General features: G+C 47.8%; 1 protein-coding gene across 1 annotated transcript; it reads left to right on the top strand.

The window, feature by feature from the left end:
- Window positions 1-5,773: 5,773 nt before the first annotated feature.
- hoxb3a (homeobox B3a) lies at window positions 5,774-11,212 on the top strand (the record flags this gene model as incomplete). Its single annotated transcript, XM_079232554.1, is given in 3 exon segments — window positions 5,774-5,863; window positions 5,865-6,402; window positions 10,359-11,212. Coding segments are annotated over 3 exon segments (1,482 nt in total).
- Between the last annotated feature and the right edge of the window lie 4,655 nt (window positions 11,213-15,867).

Genomic DNA, 15,867 nt, shown 5'->3' with positions numbered 1-15,867 from the left:
GTTGTGCTGTTTACACACACACACACACACACACACACACACACACACACACACACACACACACACACACACACACACACACACACACACACGCTGCTGGGTGCGAGAAAACTCATAAATCTTGCGTAGCCATAAACGACAGGGGTAGCGTCCTGAATAATACAAATAGAGGGAAGAGGGAGAGAGAGAATGAGAGAGAGACACACAGTGCATTTGGAGGTGTGTGTGTGTGTGTGTGTGTGTGTGTGTGTGTGTGTGTGTGTGTGTGTGTGTGTGTGTGTGTGTGTGTGTGTGTGTGTGTGTGTGTGTGGTAAGGTGTCTGACACCTCTCTATACTGTCATGTCTTTGATCGCGTCTCCTTCTTTCATTTCCTTTTGGTTGTCTCGTCACTTCCCTGTTATTTTATTTTTTTGACACTTCTTCAAGTGTTGCATTTCCGCTCCTTCTTCCTCCACTGAGTCAAACACAACCCGTTTGCTTCCTTTCAACCACCTGGAAGCGGAAGACTTCACGTTTTCCACATCATACCTGATGATGTCAGAGCTTTGAGTAGCCCCGTTTGGTTCTCCTCTCTTCTCTGTTGCTTCCTTTTGAATGTATTCACCTCTTTCTGCCTATATCAGCATAGTGGAGACACGGCGTGGACACTGAAACAATACACAGGGAGGCCTGAGCTGCAGGAGGGGCTCTGCAAAATATAATAATAACAATAATAATGCTAAGGAGAAATAAATAACATAAGTATTTGAGGAGGGTGGAGCAACTAGTCTCCTCCTGTTGCTTGTCACCAAATTGCCACAAACAGGTGCATCATGGGCAGTGACATCCTGCAGTAGAGGAGACACCTCATCTTCACTCAGGAGCTGCTCTGACACTGAGAGCGTTGTGGTTCCGACACAACAATCTGACTGGAGGATAAACATGTATCAGAAATATGAGTCAGACATATCAGCCATAAACCCAACAGCTGTGCAGTGAACAGTGTTGACTCGTTTGGCTTCAGCCTATCAGGTGTCAATGTGGGCAATGCTTGTTGCCATGTACTTTATTTTGTATTTAGCTTCTTTTTCTTTTCTTGTTTGTGTGTACCGTGTTATTCTGCGCCTCTCCGTTAGTGGTTTGTTTTTAGCTCCTATAATTTGGATGTCAGCATGGTTCTATCTGAATAAATAGACTGCAGCTAACCCGCAGACAGACCTGCTCTGGAACTGAAACTCATGGCCGATGCTAACTGTGTCAGGATGCTCGTGCCTCCAGGCCCACTGGGCCATTACCAGTGCCGAGAAACAGGCTCCAGTTACGCGTGCTTCCTCGGGCCTATTAATAAGAAATGCAAGTGGAGTTCCATAAAGTTTAAAACATGTTGTTCGCCATTAGGCTGCATGCAGGCTAAAAGTTAGGCCCGTGTTGTGTAAATAGCCCCTTGTGTGCGTTCACATTACGCTCGGAGATAATTACAATTTAAGACTCGATTCTGAGCTCATGGCGCCGGTTCAGGAGCAGCCCTGTGGGGGTGTGGGGCCAGCGCGAGCGCCTGCTGCGCGTGTTCACTTCCAGCCAGAGGAATTAGCATAATCTGTGAGTGACGAGGTGTTTGATGCGTCCGCGACTCCAAACCCCGTTATCTGCTCCGTTACACGGCGGCGCCGTTGTCAACAACGTACCGAGAACCGGCTGCCTATACCGGGGTACTACAGCCACGACCCGCCGCTACAGGCCCGCTGCTGGCCGTGCGGAACTACGCCTCCCGGGGACCGGAGCGAGGCGGGAGAGCCGCACACCCAGAACAGAGAGAGGGAGACGCGGAGGGACAGCAGCGGGAGACCCGGGAAGAAGAAAAAAAGAAGGGCCCCTAAAAAAAAATGCGATGGGTTGACATTCGGCGGCGGACCTGCTTCTCCGAGGCGGTCTGACCGAGCGGCTGAAGCTACGAGGGAAACGACATTTGAGGCCATTGTTATCAGCCAGCGGCGGTGCAGGCAGCGCTGGTGCTGGGCGGAGGGTGGGGGCGGGTGGGTGTAGGTGGTGGGGGGCGGGCGCGGGAGCAGGCTCCCGGTAAGCTCGTTCAGCTCGTGCGCTAGCTCGCCTGCCTGTAGCCGTATTAGCGCGCAGGCTACACCAAAGCCCGGGCGTTAAACTCTGCCCCGGCGTGTCGAGGGACTCGAGCCCGTCCCCTCTCTCTCTCTCAGCCGGGTCGGCCGTTCATGCCACACGGTGCCCGGCTCGCCGCCCACGCGCAGCCCGGTCCGCCGCGGGGTTCGGCTCCAGGAGGCGGTGTCGCGGTGGTCGCGAGCAGCCGTGCTGTGGTCTCGAGGCAGCACCGGAGGAGCAGCGGGCTCGCGGGGAGACGAAGAAGAAGAAGAATAAGAGGAGGAGGAGGAGGAAGAGGAAGAGGAGGAGGAGGAGGAGAGGAGAGAGAGAGAAGAAGAAAAAAAAAAAACGGGAGAGAAAGACCGCGAGCGGATTTGTTATTTATTTAATTATTTATTATTGTTATTGATTACCCGAGCGAACGCGCGCGAGGACCTAATCTGCGATGCGGTGTTGCCGGGGCCGAGGCGGACTGGACCGGGACCGCCGGTGCTAGAGAAGGTAAGCCGCGTCACGGGGCAGCCGGCCGCTGCTGCGCGAGCCCGGGCGACACGCAGAGGGTTGAGGACGGCGGAGCGGCTCCGTGATTTATGGCCCGTATGACTTCCATCCCGGTTCAAGAAGAGTTCACGACGCTCCCCCCTCTTCTTCTCTGGCCTTCATCTCTGTCCCCCTCTTTTCTCTCTTTCTCTTCCTCACTCTCTCATTTTCTTCTTCCCATTTCACTCTCCTCTTCCTCACTTCAAGCTATTTATTTACAAAGCCACGGCCGAGCATTCTTTATTTCTCCCTCTCTGTTGTAGATGATCTACTTCTCCCTGTCTAAACCCCAACACGGGCCTCTGCTATTATTATTATTATTATTATGATTATTATAATTGAGCTATTATTATTATTTCACACTCAAACGTGCTGATGTTCACACGTGTACAGGCTTCAATGTTTGTTGATTTCAGCCGACATCGAGGCCGCGAACATGGCAACAATAGCTCTGATCTGGTGTTATTTCTGGGCTCGGCTCCATATATGTGGCCCCTCTCTCTCACTTTGTGTGTGTGTGTGTGTGTGTGTGTGTGTGTGTGTGTGTGTGTGTGTGTGTGTGTGTGTGTGTGTGTGTGTGTGTGTGTGTGTGTTAATTGGATAAGGAATACGTGGATTGTCCAAGTTTATGCATTCCCTGTGACTCCCTGTATTGCTCCTCTCATGGCAGGCGCCATTTGTAATTTTATATCCCAGGATAAAACACAGACACTGGACACCACTCGCCGACCTCTCCATCTCTCTCTCTCTCTCTCTCTCTCTCTCTCTCTCTCTCTCTCTCTCTCTCTCTCTCTCTCCCTCCCTCCTCTGTTGTTTTTAGTTTGGGTGGCCGTTCCTCTGTCAGTGTAAGTGGATTATTCAGGGAGGCGTCTAGTAAACTTGGTGATTGTATTAAGCTGCAGCCCTACAAGCAAGGGGGCAGAGACATTACGTGTCCCGTATAATGGCGAACCAGCGATATGATTTAATAACATATTCCTCCTACACTCACTGCCACGGCCTCTCTCTCTCTCTTTCTCCCCTCCTCCCTCTCTCTTTGGGACTATTCCTCAGAGTAAATAATTAGGATTCCAGCTTGTCTACTAGAAAGATAAATGGCTGACATGTGTGACATGCTGAGAAGGGCTGCACTGTCTAGTCACAGGAAAAACTATAACAGTCATATAAATATAAATAAAAACAATAATATGGGTTGTGTATATTTATATATACATAGCGCGATTTTTAGCCAAAACATTCACATCTAAAAAAAAAAGGTTTCAGTGTTTTTAGGGAACTTGGCTTTTATTCTCTCTCTATCTTTTTGCATTTTATTTATCCTTATTGATACATGTAGCATGTTATCTATGGGCCTCGCGCGCTGCTTGTGTTTAAATAAACAATTAAACCACAAATTAAAGTGTAGCCATATATCCTGCTAAAGGAAATCATTTCACATTTATTTTGTAGCTTTTTGTTTCGTAGCAGTGAAGGCCTCACATTCACCGATACGGCGCCACTTCGCACGCGCTTTAATGAGCACGTTAGGGTGACGTGTTTTCATTTACATTTTACATACATACATATATATATATATATATATATATATATATATATATATATATATATATATATATATATATATATATATATATATATATATATATATACAAATAAATATATACATATTTGTATATTTGCAACGGAACCCGGAAGTGGCTTTAATGGTTGTCGTATTGTTAAATATCCTCGGTGGCCCCCGGTAGGCCAATCCGTGGCCCCCGGTCCTCTCGGCTCCATGCCGGCGGTTGCCGCCGCTGGTCCCGTTATCTCTCTGAGGAGCCGGGCATGCAGGTGCTCCCTCGCGCCTGCCACCCGGCCCTCTCGCGGGCACGTCACGGGCCGCCCTTGGCGGTGAGGGTGAGATAGGGAGTCTGTGGGGGCTCACTCTTCTTCCTCCTCCTCCTCTTCCTCTCCCCGGGCCGTGATAGAGCACTCGACCCTAATGAATCACTGACCGAGGGTTCTGTCTTCTCTGCTCTCTATCTTAACGGCCTCTTTTGTTCCGACCCCAAGTGCAAGTATTTAGTTTATTTATTCATTTTTACATTCCTCTTTGAGACGTGGCCTCTAGGCCCCTTGTTACCCAGATAGAATAGTCTGGGAATCATTCTGTCCGTTACCCAAAAAACAACCTAAAATAATATTGTGAGCACCATTAATACGTTTTTGTCTTGTCTTTTTAATCGCAATAACTTGCAATAATTAGCTATCTTCCCTCTGACCTGTGAAAATAAAATGTGCCGTGATGCAAGAGCCTCTTTTTAAATTCAGACTGTGTGAGGTAACAGCCGGACCGACACACAGAAGACTCACGCGGCCACAGCCACGGCCGCCATTACGGGACAACATGTCACTTCGGCTCGAATAACAGCAGACACAGCGGGTAGAGCTTTATCATCAACAATAACATAATAATAATACAAATAAAATATTACGAATCAAGTATCAAATAGTAGAAACCATAATGAAAATACATCCTCTCTATTATTTATTCTTTAATCAATTTCTAAAATAATGAGTTCATATATTTAATAATAACAAATCTATGAAAAGCCCTCTTATTAATAAGGGTCAATTGGATTTTATGGACATAAATATATATATATATATATATATATATATATATATATATATATATATACAAATAATAATGATGGTAATAATAATAACTTTTAATTAATGTGAATAGAGGCAACATTTCTGTTAAAATTCAACATAAGCTAATGAGTGTGTGTGTGTGTGTGTGTGTGTGTGTGTGTGTGTGTGTGTGTGTGTGTGTGTGTGAACACGTTTGCCCTCCTGATGCCTCCTCCAGCAGAGCATCTGCAGGCTGCTCCCGGAGAGGAGGGGGAGGGTTAATGGGGGGTGAGGAAAGAAAAGCAGTGGTTTCTATTCATGTCATGGCGCCTTTCATGGGAGGAAGATGGATTTATCTCTCTCATTTCTCCGCTCTGCCTCTCCTAACCTTTCAGGTCAGATCGCAGGAGGCCGTTGGAGAGACACCGTCACGTGACCCCCGGTGCCAAATGGTCTTCCGGCAGCAGCAGCTCTCAGCACGGACCGGAGCACGCCAAGAAGACGCCGCCACCTCTCTCAGCGATGCAGAAGACTACCTACTACGACAACTCCTCTGCGCTCTTCGGCGGCTACTCGTCCTACCAGGTGCAGGGGGGCGGCGGCGGCGGCGGCAGCGGCGGCCGCCAACGGCTTCGGGGGCTACGATGCGCCGGTCCCGGTGTCCCACCACCAGCCGGCCTTCCAGTCGGCGGCCCACCTGGACGTGGACTCGTACCAGCGCTCGGCCTGCTCGCTGCAGTCGCTGGGCAGTAACGCCGGCCACCACCACCAGCAGCAGCAGCAGCAGCAGCAGCAGCAGCAGCAGCAGCTCGCCAAAACCAAGGAGCTGACCGGCAGCTGCATGCGGCCCAGCCTGCCCCCCGAGCTCCACCCGGGCTCCCAGGTGTCGCCGCCGCTGCCCCCCAACCCCAGCAACGGCAACATCGGGGCCCAGCAGCCGGGGGGGGGCGGCGCCGGGGGCTCCTCCGTCTCCAAAGCCGGCCCCAATAAGTCGTCCAACTCGTCCTCCTCCATTTCGTCCTCCACGTCGTCGTCGTCCTCCTCGCTGCCGCCCAACCCCACGGTGGCCAAGCAGATCTTCCCCTGGATGAAGGAGTGTCGACAGGCGACCAAGCAGAAAAACTGTTCGCCCAGCAACAACTCTGGCAATGGTGTGTTGCACTACACCTGTCTCTGTCTCTCTGAGCGCCTCTGCTCTGTCTCCCACAAACATGTCCTCTTACACTCTCCCTCCTCTGTTCTTTCCTCCTTCCTTCATTTTCCTTCCTCATTAGCGCCTTTTTCTTCTTCTTCCCCCTATTATCCTCCCATCACCACGTCCCTCTTTCCTCACCTCTCTTATCAACATCCCCTCTCAAGGCTCCGGATCCCCTGAGGATTTAAAAGGTTTCTCAGAGTATTACGGCCAAACAGGTTTCCACAGGCACCGCTTCAGAGATCTGGAGCCAGAGAGTCAGTTTCCAAGGTCATTTTAGGCGTCTAATGTTGCTTTTTAACGACCAAGAGGGCCTGGCGAGCCTCTCCCAGAGAGACAGCATGTTAGCACGGGAGCTAACATGTAAATCAATTCTGCGTCTTCATACTGAAGCGGTTTGATCGAGTCCCCTGAGGGACCGAAGCCCATCAGTGACTGTAAAAAAAAAAAAAAAAGCTAAAAAGGCTAGCAGCGATGAGTAAAAGAGGTCAAAGGTCAGAGGCCTGGCAGTCTCACAAATATTCCTGCACAACCGAGAGGAATGCTCAGGTAAACGAGTAAGAAGCAGGAAGAGAATTTATATTTTGAACGGCTGCTATTTTTAGGAAAAAGTCGCAGTTATTGATACGATGTGTGCAAATGAAACGTGGATGTTTGAATTCAACAAATCACGATCTAAACACGTTCTGCGCTTCCTTATTTTAACACTATTGTGTTAAAGTGCACAGCCGGAGTCAGGATGTTATTAGCTTAGCTTAGCATAAAGAAGGCTAATGAACACGTTGCATCTTCTCCGTGTGATCGGTACAGAATGTACACGTTGTGGTTTTAGAGGGAGGTAAATGTTTCTTAAGCGACTTCCTGCGACCCGCCTTACGCTCACTCTGATTGGCTAAACTCGTTTCGATTGGTTAGGGATGAGCATGAGGAGTGACATTTGTTTAGTGTTGGGCTGAAGGGAGAAAAGGTAGTAAACATTTCAGAAAAGTGCAAAATGATTGATAAATGTCACAACAGTAGCTTAGTGCCCGTGGAGGAGAAAGTTGGAACCGATGAGCGATTTGACGTCGTCACTATTTAGTTAAATCTTGAGTAAAAAGGCCATAAAATAAAATTGGACTAGAGAAACAAACAGTGACGGGAACACACTACTACAGTAACAGGTCATAGGGTCGCGGGTCAACCTGCAACAGATACTACACCTACTTCCTCTGCTCCTCCTCTACCCTCTCCTCATCCTCCTCCTCCTCCTCCTCCTCCTCCTCCTCCTCCTCCTCCTCTCCTACTTGCAAAGCCACAGCAAGAAAGGAAGATATTAAAAAAGGGGTGAATTATAAATGCTGCGTGCGATAACAGATGAACAGATCTTCACAGAGAGGGAGAATGACATGCAGACGTTTGAAATGGTAGATATTAGTGAATGTGTGTGTGGAGTGATGAATTTGAATATCATCTGCATGTCTGATAACAGGCAAAGGAAACGGTCATTGAGGCAGACAGATTGGTAGTTATCAACGAGGAAGAATATGTTCCGCCGTAATGAATATGATGGCGTTCAGAAGGCATTCAGCCGACCGGGCCGAGGGCTGAGGGGAGATTAGACGCTTTATTGATGAGAATTTGAAACCATCATTTTTTTTGAGAATGTCACCGCTCCGGGAGACGGATGATGTGATGGTTGCCTCTCTCGGCTCCGTCTCTGTGAGAGTCAACTGTTTACACTGTTGAGGGAGAGAGAGAGAGAGAGTCGTGGAGGGATAGGAGCTCAGCGTGAACTCGGCTTATTAGTATGTGAACGCATCGCCCGTACAACATGGCAGTGAAGAGAGAGAGAGGTGGAAGAGGCTCTGGATCAGCTCCACTGTGCACTGTGGAATAAACACCAGTCCATGTGAGCAAAGGATCGTCTGATGCTGTAGAATCCACTTCAGCGTCATCAGCAAGACACAAAAACAAAAGAATCACAGGAAAAATATTCTAATCTCTGAGAGTCTTTACTACTTATTAGGGTACATTTACGAGAAAAAATGTAGAAAAAAAATGAAAGTCACAAATTAGCATTTCTTTAATAAATTAATGTTCCCCTCGGTATCACTTTTCTTCACTGCGCAAGGTTGGATCAATGCTGTAACAGGTGCAAAACATATGACTACGTTTTTTATTAGTTTATTTATTTATGTCAGGAACACTACTTTCGCGATCGCGATTCAGACGGCGTCACCACGATTTTTGCCTTCGCCCCGGGTCACATGACTGCAGTGTTAAAGATGGCGGCTCTGGCGTGATGAGGTTCATCCAACCGTGTGAAGTGAAGCAAAACAGTCCTCAATTTGCAACTTTAATCTCAGATACTACAGCCCGACAGCACAATTATTCCCAAAGCTAAACATCAGAGATCGACTTCCTCTTTCCACTTTGACCTACTTTACCTAGTCGTGTGTATCAGATACACATAGCTAATGCTAATGCTAATACACACACACTTCATGGAGGCTATCATGTTTGTGTTATGTTGACATCATTTAGTTTGTGTTATGCTGAAAGGAGTTTCTATTATTATTATTATTATTATTATTATTATTATTATTATTATTATTATAGCCTATTACTATGCTAGCCTCACTGATATAAATGGGTTGCAGATCACAACAGAAACACCCTCAGTATGATGCAATAGCATCAAACCAAAGCTGACCATTATAACCTTTTGTTGCATTATAATTTCCTTAGGTGTACCTAATAAACTGGCCATTTAGTTAAGTTTAAACTGTCAGTTGTTTATTCACCCGTTTGACCTACTCTTCCTACTGATGGTATAAAGCCCTCAGAAGTCCTTTTAAGATGCTTATTAACACAAATATGAGTTCATAATATTGAATTAGTGTTAATAGTATCATCATACAAATGTTTATCGTTAGAATATAAGACATTTATGATCACTTATGAGAAACTTGTGAACACTGTTGCTCATAATAGCTTTACACACATTCATTGAGTTGATTTAATTGTCAGAGTCATTGTTAAAGCTTCACAAAGCTCTTAATAACATAATAATGTTCATAAGCAGCTCCTAAGGACTTATAAGGGCCTTATTACCCATCAGGCAACGCATCGTGCAATGACCTTAACTTAACGCATTAACGCTGCTATTGTTCCGTTCTTATTGTGAGAGTAAACAGGCGCGCGTGACGGGGCTTTAAAGTCCTCTTATCTTCTGAAACATCCGGGCTGCTTTTCATCCAAACTCCACTGAACTGATAAAGAAGCGACTGCAGCTGATTTGAGGTTCGCCGGCTTTTTTTCTCCGGCTGGCAAAAACAAATGATGTTTCTTTGTAACAGTTCTCCAGCAGAGCGGAGGGGAAGCAGGCAGGGTGACGTGCCGGGGAACCGGCTGTCATCTAGGATCTGTTGGGCTCTGTTCGGAGTCAGTTAGTTGGTGAGAGCTGGACTCTCTCTGCGGTGTGAGGCCGGTCCGCCCCACGTCACGGTGCTGCAGCTGCCGTTGCTGCCGGGGGGTTTGTCTTTCCAGCCAAGATGCAATTTGGCCGCCCTCGGCCAGCACCGGGGCCCTCCGCCTCTTAATAACTGCCACTGTTATGAAGTGTTGACAACTAATATCGGGGGATAATTCAGCCAGCAGGCCCGGACCCCCCTCTGCTTTATTAAGAACCTGAATGCTTTCAATTTCCTCCAGCAAGCAGCCGGAGTGTGTTGTATTCTTTCTTCCTCTCTGGCTCTCTGCATTCATTCCATCATCTTTCTTCTTCTTTCTTACATGTTCTTCTTCCAGTGTTTTCTGTTTCATTCTCTCTATTGTTTAGGGTTTTTTGTGCCCCTGTGTTTTCATTTGTAATGCTTGTCCCCTCTATCCGGTTATCCGTGCCGTAATCTCCTCTCGTCTCCCCTCCAGCATCAGGAGGAGCGGAGAGCGGCAGCAGCGGGGAGAAGAGTCCCACCGGCGGCTCGTCGGCGTCGTCCAAGCGCGCCCGCACGGCGTACACCAGCGCCCAGCTGGTGGAGCTGGAGAAGGAGTTCCACTTCAACAGGTACCTGTGCCGACCGCGCCGCGTGGAGATGGCCAACCTGCTCAACCTGTCCGAGCGCCAGATCAAGATCTGGTTCCAGAACCGGCGCATGAAGTACAAGAAGGACCAGAAGTCCAAGGGCCTGAGCTCCAGTTCCGGCGGACCCTCGCCGACCGGCTCGCCGCCCCTGACCATGCAGTCCTCCGCCAGCTTCCTCAACTCCATGCACCCCATGGGAGGGGGCGGCTACGACGTCCCGTCTCCGCCGTCCTTCGGCAAGCCCCACCAGGGAGTGTCTTACTCCATGTCCACCGCCTACTCCAACGTCCCCATGAAGGGCTGTCCGCCCCAACAGAAGTACGGCGCCCCGGACCCGGATTACGGCGACCCCCATCCTCACCACAGCCTCGTGCAGGCTAACAACGCCGGCTACGGGACGCCCACCAACATGCAGGGCAGTCCGGTCTACGTGGGCGGCGGCAGCTACGCGGAACCCATGCCCGGTTCGGGGCCCTCCATGTACGGGCTGAACCACCTGGGCCCCACGCCGCCCCACCACCAAAACATGGACTACAACACCGCGGGGCCCATGTCGGCCGCCAACCAGCACCACGTGGGCGGAGGGGGCCCCCCGGGGCCCTGCGACCCGCCCACGCACCCGACGTACACCGAGCTGTCGGCGCACCACAACTCGACTCAGGGCAGAATCCAGGAAGCACCCAAGCTCACTCACCTGTAGCAGGTTTGGAACGACGACGTAGGAAGTAGTGAAGACGACACAGACGCGACTCACTAACAGACTCACTAACACGCGGGACTCTACTGCTGCAACGGGACGGCAGGAGGGACAAAGGGAGACAGTCAGGGGCCGTCCAGTGGTTTGTCCTCTGCTCTGCGGCCACAGAGGGAGCACAGTGTTGTCCACCATGTTTCCACTGCCTTCTCACGAGGGCTAAGCGTTCACTGTTCCCTTTAAAGTGCAGCTAATTAGATTTAAAAAAAAGAAAGAAACATAGAGATTGCGCCTATTACATGAAGTAGCACGAACACAAAGCATCCATGCTGCTAGAAGAGTAAACACAAGGCGCTCTGCGGTGTAATGCAAGTTGCCAAAACATTTCCAAGTATTTTTTTAAAGCCGGGACCAAACTTACTGACGTACGTCCTCGTACAGGAAATGATTTCCTCTCACACGAGCCTTTTTAGAGCAATTTATACACTCGTGGGCGTCCCGGGTGCAGCGAAGCATATTGCAGGCGCGGGAGAAGAAGTGTACAGTCAATTGTCTCCCACACCCTCCCCCTCCCCCTCCCTCCCTGGGGACAATAAATGTCACCGGTGCAGAGACATATCGGCAGCTGTACGGCACAACGGGATCTGAAGGCGTTTAGTCGGATAATCCACTGCACAGTCAATCAGGAAACTACAATGTGGAATATTTCAAACACTTTTTCATTTCAAAAAAAATCTCAGAAACAGAAAAAAAAGAAAGAAATCATGTGTTTAAGTTACACAGCAAAAGTATTTGCAAAGAGCGTGGGCGGAGCACACTGCAGCTGTAGCTCAGCTAGCATGTTAGCTGGAGCTGTTTGGTTTAGAGGTGTATGTTGGTTATACACACACACACACACACACACACACACACACACACACACACACACACACACACACACACACAACAAGCAGCTCTCCCGCCTGCTGAAAAATGATTTTAATGGGCGGTTTAACGAGGTGGTTAGATTTATGACGATGAGCTCCAGGGCAGCACATGTATGTCGTCAGATACAACATCAATGTGCAGCTCTTGTCTTCCTCCGTTCCACGAGTCACATTTCAAAAGAAAAGAAAACAAAAAAAACACTGGACGGTCTTCCCCAACTGTCTCCTCCCGCCTCCTGCCGGACCAGGACTAACCCACTGTCTGTGGCAGCAGCACACGGCCTCTGAAGGAGGCCAACAATGTTCCCACAATCCGCCACAGACACCCCCCCCCCCCGCCCCCCACCACACACACACACACACACACACACACACACACACACACACACATCCATCACCCCCCTCACCCCCCACACCCATCAATCTAAACAGGGTTTAAGAAGCTACGAGCTTGAAGGCTAGCTCCATGTAGACGCACATCTGCGCTACGCTAAGCTCACACACGCACACACACGCTAAGCTAGCTTCCTTTCCGTTGACATACATCCAGCCAGGTGACCAGCTGCTGACATCTTTACACAGGAGAGGACATGGAAGAGACATTTAATGTTCTTGTTTTAGCACATCATCGACACAGGGTAAATAATAAGAGTGGAGAACACTATTTATTTATGTTTGGGTGAGTCATTGCCCCTCTCTCTCTCTCTCTCTCTCTCTCTCTCTCTCTCTCTCTCTCTCTCTGTCACTTTGTAAGGGTTCACTTTGGCTACCATTAGCGAACCCCAATGCAGAAGTTGTCCACCTTTGATATTGTTTTTGTTTCGTCCTCACATATCGTGACTTTTAACGTGGATACAGGGTATATATTTGAACAAAGATGCATGTCCCAGAGATCTGAGCTGATGTGTGTCATGCTTCTTTTTTTTTTTTAAGGAAAAACAACTGGGTTTATTTGATGGAACGGTCTCTGCTGTTCTGGAAATAAACCCCCTGTGTTGTTTTCTTTTTCTTAAAAAGTGCAGATCTACGCAAAAGCTATCACATCCGGGCATCATTGTTGCACTTAGAGTTTACATTTTGATGGTTAAAGGTAAAAATAATAATAATAATAATAATGAAATCTTATTTTGAAGACGGAAGGCCCTCCAATCAAAGCGTCTTTCGCCAATGTGTGTTCAAGTGAACATTCATATATAAATATTTATTTGTTATAGCCAGTTTTAAAAAAAGACTTTCTGTTTTGTATTATTATTATTTATCCTTCATGTATTTATATCGAGAAAAAATACTGTACTTTTTTAGTATGTACCTGTTATGAAAGAAAAAAAAAACTTTGTGTTTCTTCTTGTCCATTGTACTGAAGTTACATTTTTTTTAGTTCTTGTATTTTAGAAGAAGAATACGTAGTTTTTATGTTCTATAATGACCCTTGTACATACATGTCTTGGCTTGTACAGGGAAACAGGCAAAGGGCGCTGACCCGCCCGGGCGTAGTCTGAAACATTTAGACAAACTACTAGCTGGAAAAAAAGAATGAGTCTTTCTTTTTCTTTTTCTTTTGGGGAAGAAAAACAACTTCTTTCTTTGTCCTTTGTAGCTCCTCTTTTCTTTCATTGTTGAGAGAGTTGTCTGTCGAACAATTCTTTAATAAAATGTTATGTTATTCAGAGATATCTTCGGTTTGTTGATGATTCTCCGGTGCTTTCGGCGATTGGAACGTTGTCGTGCTCTGCTCTTTGACCAACTGTGGCAAAACAAAACAAAAACCATGAAAACCCAGGATCAGAAATAAGCTCAACTTTTAAAGTAAGTCCGGCTCTGTGGTTGTACTGTCCCTTTAAGATCAAATGACCTCAAGAAGAACAAAAAACAACAACATTACAAAAACCTTTTAAAGATGCAGGACATTGCTTAACACACACGACGGCTGATGTGTCGCACACATCATCTTTTTAACGTGCTTATGGGTCTTGTGTGCGTCCCAGTGCGATGTGGCGGTGTGGGCGTGTCATCTTTCCAACAAGCGGGGCTGATCTGACAGTATTGAATGTCGGGTCACTGCCTCGGGCTGAAGCATGGCATCGCTGTCAGAACCCCCCCTTCTGAAGCCGAGAGCGGCGTGTAACGTGTCAGAAGTAAAAAGACAAACTTCCAATCAGCTGCTGGCCTCTTGTCCGCCTCTAGAGAGAAGCAGCTGATGTTCCCATGGCGTGCTGCTCTGCTACTGTTCCCCTGCTGGTGTTCATTTACACCCACCAATGTGAGCCACATACCACTGCATCCCAGTGAGGGTCAGAGGTCGGATCCAAGAACTATTCCTGAACTAAAACCTGACACTTGTTGCTGCTTGTTTTTTCTTCCGAGTCCTCTCTCTGAGAAGGAAACATTAGCTTGTTGTGTTCAGCAACACAAAGCGCACAACTCACTCTGTTATGGCGCTAACACAGCGTCCACATCTCACTGTGCAGACGCTGAGCACGTTCAATTCTACACCAAAAATAGAGGATTTTTAATTATAAAAAAAAAGTGAATTAGTTTTTGGCCTCACAGTTCAATTCAGTGGTGAACAGAAGCACTGACTCCAAAGGAGAGCGAGACCACGTGGTGCTGAAGGCTCTGGAGTTAGCTTTGTGATACGAGTCCAGCAGATGGTTGAAGTTAAGCCTAGTTCATACTTCTCCGTCAGTTAATTAACCGCCATGCCGCCAGGGGGTGTGCCTGTGCGTCTGTGTGGTTTTAGGGGTTATAGCCGAATTCCGGTCAAAGTAAACAATGGTGACCAAGTTGGAGCGGCTGCATTAAAGATGGAGCTCATCAATATTGAAGAGCAAATGCTTATATTGCAAATGTTGAAGCGCAGGCGACAGAGAAGACGTCTGTACGACCACTAAACCGGTCGAGGCTGGGAAAAAGCAACTGCCGGAAATTACGTTCTGAGCGGACCAATCACAGCGCTTGCGGTCCGCGTCAACGCGACGCGTAGTTAGGATTGTTTGGAGGTGCGCGTCAGGCTACGGCGTAGGGGTCTGCGTCGACGGCGTAGCTACGGCGTAGGTACGCCGTCGACCTGACGGAGAAGTATGAACTTTAGACACACACACACACACACACACACACACACACACACACACACACCGTTTGAATAAGTTGTTTAATTATTGATTTGACTTTCTTTTAACAATCGCCTGTTGCCTGTTTGTTTCTGCATGCACTGTATTTACTCCGTGTATCTTTTGCTCTTGCTGAAGATGTTTATTTTCACTCTGGAGGCCAGAATAGTTTGACCTTTATTTCATCTTAAAGGGACACAAATATTCATAAGAAACACATTATCCCATTTACCTGTGGTGCTATTCGTCAATCTGGATGGTGTTGGTGTGAGGTGGCTAGTTTTTTCTTTGGGTCACAACAAGAGCGGTTTCATTGAAGTGTGGTATAGTCCATTACACTGGCTGTCTGGAGGACATGTCCAAAACAACTCACACCAAACTCTATACAGTGATAACCAGCACGACGAGGAGGGGAACCATCTATGTTATTCTGTTTTGAACTGTCCCTTTAACGTTTTCTCTCTTTTCAACTTTTTCCCCGTTATGTCTTTTTTTCACACGCAGTCCTGTGATGTTGTTTATGACTTACGTGGTCTCCCTCACTCCCTCTCTCTCACTCTCGCACGCGCTTGTGCTGAGAGGCCTGAGAGCAGCATAAAACTTGGGACATAAATCAGGCTCCCGT

The sequence above is a fragment of the Taurulus bubalis genome, assembly GCF_910589615.1.
Source record: "Taurulus bubalis genome assembly, chromosome: 17".
Taxonomy (NCBI): domain Eukaryota; kingdom Metazoa; phylum Chordata; class Actinopteri; order Perciformes; family Cottidae; genus Taurulus; species Taurulus bubalis.
The sequence above is the reverse complement of the archived record's forward strand: the minus strand, read 5'-3'. Positions and strand labels throughout refer to the sequence as shown.